General features: G+C 40.6%; 1 protein-coding gene across 1 annotated transcript in view; it reads right to left on the reverse strand.

Moving 5' to 3' along the window:
• MYO1D (myosin ID) overlaps window positions 1-7,560 on the reverse strand; it is a 344,632-nt gene that overhangs the window by 247,343 nt on the left and 89,729 nt on the right. Inside the window, exons 2-4 of the mRNA XM_077749586.1 lie at window positions 5,475-5,683; window positions 2,952-3,045; window positions 679-844 (exon numbers count right to left, since the gene is read on the reverse strand). Of these exons, the coding sequence (XP_077605712.1) occupies window positions 679-844; window positions 2,952-3,045; window positions 5,475-5,683 (469 nt within the window). The remainder of the gene's footprint in view (window positions 1-678; window positions 845-2,951; window positions 3,046-5,474; window positions 5,684-7,560) is intronic.

Raw genomic sequence — 7,560 nt, forward strand, 5'->3', positions numbered from 1 at the left:
CTGTTTGGGATTCTCTCTCTTCCTCTCTCTCTGCCCCTCTGCCCTGCTCACACTATCTCTTTCAAAGTAAATAAATAAACTTAAAAAACAGATTATACTGCATTACACTGCCATAAAGGATGCTATGAATAGAAACCAAAAAAAAATGAGATTCAAATGAATATAGATGGGAGTATCAAATCAATATGTTATATATCTTACACATACACAATGTGAAAGGTCAATTATACCTCAGTTAGAAAAAGACTGTTGTGTGGCATGATTCTGTGAGGAGAGTGTTATTCCAGAGACTGGGCCTCCTGTGCACTAAGGAAAACAACATGCAGACACATGGGTGTGTCAACAGTGTAGAACTGACTAGTCCTGGGCTGGTCTTTGACCAGACCTCACCCAGAGGGTGGCACACACTCGAATACCACTCCTGCCCCCACCACAAACGCCCCTACATCCTTATCTACAAAGCTGGAAACCTTCCCAAGCTGATGTGTATATACATATATAAGCTAATAACACAAAAGAAGAATATCTTGTCATGACAGCTAACTGAGAAGTACGAGGGGAAGGAGAATAGGATTAAAAGCTACTTTGAAGTGATTCTAAAAGTTCTATAAACACAATCAGGTTTAAACAGAATTCAGCACTTGAAAACATTACCCTCAGAAACGAAGCACATTTTACCTTCTCCAGTAAGTAGTTATTGATGTGTCCACCAATAGGGTCCCCCTTGAAGTCAAAGTTGATGTCCATGTACTTTCCAAACCTGCTGGAGTTGTCATTACGGTTGGTTTTGGCATTTCCAAAAGCTTCCAAGACACAGTTGGACTTGAGCAGCATATTCTTCACTCTTGAATACAGACAAATGAAAGTCATTATAAAGACTTTTAGAGGCTGAGCCTTTTAGAAAACTGGATTTTGTTAAAGCACATCCAAATATTTATACAAAGAGGCTGAGGGCAGTGTTATTTGCCACAGTGAAACAAACCAACCCAAACCTCCCCTAACTGCCCACCAACAGGGTTGGGTAAAATAACTTATTTTCCTACGACAGTGCATGTTGACAGAGAAAGATGTCCAGAACATATTCACGAATGAGAAATTAAGTTGCGAAATAATATGTGTGGCAGGGTCCTTGTATGACTGTGCGTGTGTATGTGCTGACTGTATGTGTATATGCATACACGTTAGTCGATGCTTAAAAAGCTGGAGGGAATAGTACACTTGGCTATAGTTATCTAGGTTGACGGAAGAGGAGTTTGTAGAGTGGATTTCAGGGAGCTTCCACCCAGGACAAAAGGCTGTAATGTTTAGTTTAAGTGAACATGTTTTATTTGCATAAAGAAAAATCTTTTTTTTTTAAAACATTTTATTTCTTTCTGAGAGAGAGAGAGAGACACAGAATCTGAAACAAGCTCCAGGCTCTGAGCTGGCTGTCAGCACAGAGCCCGACATGGGGCTCGAACCTACGAACCATGAGATCATGCCCTGAGGCAAAGTTGGACGCCCAACTGATTGAGCCACCCAGGTGACCCCAAAAAAATCTTTAAAAAAAGATATCTTCCCCAAAGAAAGAATGATACAATTTTTAAAAGTACTTGCTTATAAAGCCTAAAACACTGAAATTTACTGAATTTAGTTATACATTATAAAAATGGTCTTTATTAGTTTAGAAATCGCTCATTTTGTTTGAAGCTATATGAAATCTCCCCTTTGTACTGTTACTTAATTCCTTCTTTATTCAGTGAATGCTAACTTTCTACGAGCAGTCTCTGCCAATGGTACTTTTTAACTGCATGCTAGACCTTATTAAATCTTTGTTTTTAGGTCACTGACAGAATTCCCCTCGTAGGGGCACATGGGCACGCCTGCAGAAATAACTTTGGCCACTGAAATAACCTAATACAGATGACTCACAGCTGCTAAGTGACCCCACAACCTTCTTTCCACACGTGCGCACTCCCACACACATGCACACAGGCACGTTTAAAATGTCAGGGGAGGGGGCGGCTCCACTCTTATGGTAAACAAAGGCAACTGTCTTTTTGTTTGTTTGAGAGAGAGGGGAAGCGGCAGAGAGAGGCAGACAGAGGATCCAAAGCAGGCTCTGCTCTATCAGCACAGAGCCGGATGTGGGGCTCAAACTTACATACGTTGAGATCATGACCTGAGTTGAAGTCAGATGCTTAACTGATTAGGCCACTCAGGTGCCCCAAGGCAATTACCTTTAAAACTCTGGTGAGATATGTTCATGACAGACTAGTAAATCTACAAATGCCTTACTCTACTATATCAAGTGAATTTAGAAACAAAATGAAGTTAGTTCTCAGCCAGTCATTCTCCTGAGCTGCTATGGAAATTAAGATAACTTACTCATTCTTGTCCTTGTCATACGAGATTGCAAAGTCAGAATGAGAAGTGGTGATGTGTCACAATTAAGAAAAATGTCTCCTTGGGGCACCTGGGTGACTCAGTCAGTTAAGCATCCAACTTTGGCTCAGGCCATGATCTCATGGCTTGTGAGTCTGAGCCCTGCATTGGTCTCTATGTTGACAGCATGGAGCCTGACTGGGATTTTCTCTCTTTGCCCTTTCCCTACTCACACTCTTTATCAAAAATAAATAGACATTTAAAAAAAGAAAAGAAAAGAAAAGAAGAAAGAAAGAAAGAAAATGGGGCGCCTGAGTGGCTCAGTCGGTTAAGCATCCAACTTCAACTTAGGTCATAATCTTATAGTTCATGAGTTTGAGCCCCATGTCAGGCTCTGTGCTGACATCTCAGAGCCTGGAGCCTGCTTTGGATTCTGTGTCTCCCTCCCTCTCTGTCCCTCTCCACCTCACACTCTGTCTCTCTCTCTCAAAAATAAAGAAAGGAAGGGAGGGAGGGAGGGAGGAAGGGAGGGAGGAAGGAAACGAAGCTTCGATCAGCATGTCTCCCCATATTTATTCCACCCTTACCTTTCAACCTCCGCTCTCTGACTGGGGTTGGTGATGGCCGCAATGTACTGCATAATGTATTTACTGGCTTCAGTCTTACCAGCTCCACTCTCCCCTGGGGGAAAAATTGTGCAAGGCTTAACACTGTACCTTAAACCAAGAGTAAGCTAATTTTTACTAGAATAATTGCAAATTTTGTTGTTATTTACTTAAAATTCTTAAGTTTCACTGTTCGCTTTTTTGAGTAATTTCCTCCTAACTCGATAGGTTCTAACAGATCTGAAAATGTTGAGAGAAAAAATAAAACTACTATAGAAGTAAAATAACCAGTAGACTACAAATCGAGATTTATTTAGCACAAAAATATCAAGGGATAAACTGTGGTAAACTAATTCCTTAGACCAAGGTCTTTGTACTCAGCAGTGACCCCTGAGGATAGCAGAAAAGCAGAAAGCTAGTGCCTCAAATAGTGGCCATGACTAAATTCGTATAACCTTATTCTCTAGAGCAAATTTCTTTTCATCTTCACGAGGATGAAATAATTCCTCCAGAAAATTAAAGTTAGAGTAATTTCAGTGGCAAAACAACACAGCGAGCTCCAGACATGGTGTCACAGAGAAAGCATGACGGCTGATGTAAGGCGGGAAGAATGGATCACTTTAGAATGAGCCGCCCGGGGCGTCTGGGTGGCTCAGGCGGTTAAGCGTCCCACTTCGGCTCAGGTCATGATCTCCCGCTTCATGGGTTTGAGCCCCGCGTCGGGCTCTGTGCTGACAGCTAGCTCAGAGCCTGAAGGCTGCTTCGGATTCTGTGTCTCCCTCTCTCTCTCTGACCCTCACCGCCTCATGCTGTCTCTCTCTCTCTCTCTCAGAAATAAAAACATTAAAAAAAGAAAGTTTTAGAATGAGCTGCCCAAATTGTTAAATGTATATGCCTCCTGACTCAAGAATTCCACCTGCAGACATTTATACTACAGAAATACTAAAAATACAAATATAGGGGCGCCTGGGTGGCTTAGTCGGTTAAGCGTCCGACTTTCGCTTAGGTCATGATCTCGCGGTTCGTGGGTTCGAGCCCCGCGTCGGGCTCTGTGCTGACTGCCGGCTCAGAGCCTGGAGCCTGTTTCAGTCTGTGACTCCCTCTCTCTCTGACCCTCCCCTGCTCACGCTGTCTCTCTCTCTCTCTCTCTCCTAGAAATAAATAAAACATTAAAAAATTTTAAAAAAAATACAAATATAATAAAATAATGCTAAAAATACTCTTCAACGGTTTAAGGAGTATTTCTACAGACTGTGCTATGTGTCACAGCTAAAGTCTGAAAATAAGATGCCTGTCAGTAGAAGACCGGGCTAATAAATGATTCAACTATTCAGTGGAATCCTACACAACTGTTAGAGAATCCCCTGCGTCGTTAGAGGTATGCTAATGAAAAGATGCCATTCTATGTTGTTAAATGGAAAAACAAGTTATGTAATAGCATTTATGACATAATTCTGTCATAATTATAGGTTTATAATATAATTTCATATGCATGCTTGACTGTATTATATACAGAAAAAATGTATAACAGGACAAACACCTAAATTAACAGCTGTTGCTGTTGGAGAGTTGGGGGTAACAAGGTTATTCAGAGGGAAGGGACTTTCTGCTTTTACTGTAAACATTTATATGACTGTTTGTTCCCTTGTTTCTTTTCTAATCAGGCAATATTGCTTTCTTCATTTAATATAACGTAGTCCTAGAATACAATTCTCCAACATTAAGTTACATAACTCCTCTGACCCTTAATATTCTCATCTATAAAGCAGAAGCACAACTGTCTTACCACTCAACTGTTTTGATAATCAACCAGAATAAAGATAATAAAAGTAGTTTTAAGAGTATAAAGCCCCTACTGCAGATGTGAGGTATTATTAGCACCGAAATAAATTCCCAGTTTGGGAGAGGCCACCGTGGGTCAGCGGGCAGGTATTTCCCCTGTCCTCCATTTACTACACCAGATCCCTCGCAGAGCGCAGCCCCAGCTCTTGGGCACACGGAGCCTAGAGACAGAGATTGTCGCCAGTCTCCCTGCTCTTCAGGCTTCACAGCTCCAGCCACCAGCTCTGACAGCCCATTTCTGGTCCCCCTGCCTGCATGTCCCATGACACCAGGTCCCCCTTTCACCAACCTAAGTTCATTCTTCATTTTTGGTAACTCAGGATTTCATTTTCTTGGTTTCATTCTGCTATTATTTAAAATACATTTTTGTTAACATTTTTTCCAGAACTTTTATGTCTTTGAGAAGGGAGGAGGAATCCTGCATGTTGGCTCAGTCTAGAAAATTGACCAGAAGCCCACGCACATGTATGTGCAAATGAGCCGAGACTATACATCAGTCAGACAAGATTTAATAGTTATTGTTCACTGCATTTTTTTCTTCTCCTATAAAACTGCTTACCTTTCTAACTTCAAAAAAGATCTACTGGACAGTTTGGATCCTTGAGTACCTAATAAGTTAAATGGATTTTGACCCTGAAAGCACAGGGGATTCCCTCTGAATACCTGATATCACAATACAAGTGTCTTTTGAGCGCCTCTTCATAGCTTTGTAAGCAGCATCGGCAATTGCAAAAAGATGAGGAGGTCTCTCATACAGCTCACGCCCTTTATACTGCTCAATTGTGTCTCTCCCATAGATGCTCAATGACTTGTAAGGATTCACAGACACGACGACTTCTCCAATGAATGTGTAGATGCGCCCTTTTTCAAATCTGTACAGAAACGAAAGAAATGAAAGAAGAACAGCTATGGTTACAAAGAAACACTGTCTTTCCGACGAGTCTCATTTCCAAGAAAATCCGAACATCCCAGGAACGGTTTCTGAACTGACATTTCATTAATTCTGAATTTAATTTTAGAGACAATGCTCAGGTTGTGCCCTTTCAGATGTTGCTGGCAGAAAAGACTAGTAAGAGTTAAAAGCCAGGGAAGAAGAAAGAATTTCATTTTTTGTGAGCTGGATATCTCCTATTTCCGAGATACAAAAGGATAAGTAGGTGCTCTACTAAGAGCTCTAGTAAGAGGAGAAACACAAGTTAAAGCAGGTCTTGGAATCTACTCGGCCAGATTTTTCAATTATAAAGAAAACTGTCCAAATACATTTCTTTTTTCCCCCGCTCCCGCTTGAATCTGCACTAAAATGTCAGTAAAGGAATAAAGACACTAAAGTTCATAACAGCGAGAAGGGTAGAGGAGACATTTCTGGCATACATCAAATTTATTATTTTAAATGATGGCCTAAAATTCCACAGTATAGATTATCATTCTTTATTCAATCGTTCCCTTCCCTCCTGTTATTATGTAGAAAATATTCCTGACACATAATCTTACAAACCAGTGCTTTTATTCTGTGGGAGAGCTGGTTGAAAGGCATGTGTATTTTTTTTTAAAGTATTGATAATAAGGGCGCCTGGGTGGCTCAGTCGGTTAAGCATCTGACTTTGGCTCAGGTCATGATCTCACGGTTCGTGGGTTCAAGCCCCACGTCGGGCTCTGTGCTGACAGCTCAGAGCCTGGAGCCTGTTTCAGATTCTGTGTCTCCCTCTCTCTCTGACCCTCCCCTGCTCATACTGTCTGTCTCTCTCTCAGAAATAAAACATTAAAATTTAAAAAATAAATAAATAAATAAAGTATTGATAATAGGATCCCACCTTTTTACTATAAAACTCTAGAATGGTGCCCCATATATGATTTGTATGTATAACTGTACGTAGCTATATTTGGTAAGGGATTACACAAGCATGGAAAAATATGGAAGCCTACATGTTCTATTTTATGTACCCTTTTATACATATAACATGGTGATGAGGAGGAAGGCCATGTGGGTGGATGGAAGGAAGCTATAGGAACAAAGGGATAAAAAAGTAAAGAAACCCTCTGGTATACTGCACAAAATCATGTGTCTATATTTGCAAAGACAAAATTTAAATATAAAACTTAGAAAACCCATATATAGTCACGGTTTATACATTATTTACACATATAAACACCCACCAACCAGAGCTAGACCAACACCCAAATGGACATCTGTATACAAGTTGTTGCCAACACGTTCTGCCTGCTGAGAGGCACAGGAAGACACAGAGCTCACGTCCAGGAATGAAGGGAGCGCCAACACGGGCAAAATTCTGGTCCCTGGACAGTGACCAGGTCTCTAAGCACTCCTGCTTAGGACCAGCCCAGAAGGGAAATAACTAATTCTTTGAGACCACAAGGCAAGGACCTTACACTTCCTTCACAATGGAATGAAGGCTATTGGCTATAATTAGGAGTGGAAACAGATGCTGATAATCAACAATAAATTAAAACCAAGATCTTTATTAAATAGTTAATGTATATTTAAATAAAAACTATTAATAGCCACTTTAAGAATTTCTGTGCATTTTTCTACTGTGGTTTTCCTATGAATGCTAATTATTGGACACAAAGTTTATATGGTGGTTAAAAGCATGGACTCTGGAGTCCTTGACATTTGGGTCTGAATGCTCACACTGCAAATATAATAGCTGTGAGACTTTGTAAAACTACTTCACCTCCATATGTTTTACCTGTCAAATGGACAATTATATCCTGCTCTCACCTTGAAATT

This window comes from Crocuta crocuta, unplaced genomic scaffold (genome assembly GCF_008692635.1).
Source record: "Crocuta crocuta isolate KB4526 unplaced genomic scaffold, BGI_CrCroc_1.0 scaffold149, whole genome shotgun sequence".
NCBI lineage: Eukaryota > Metazoa > Chordata > Mammalia > Carnivora > Hyaenidae > Crocuta > Crocuta crocuta.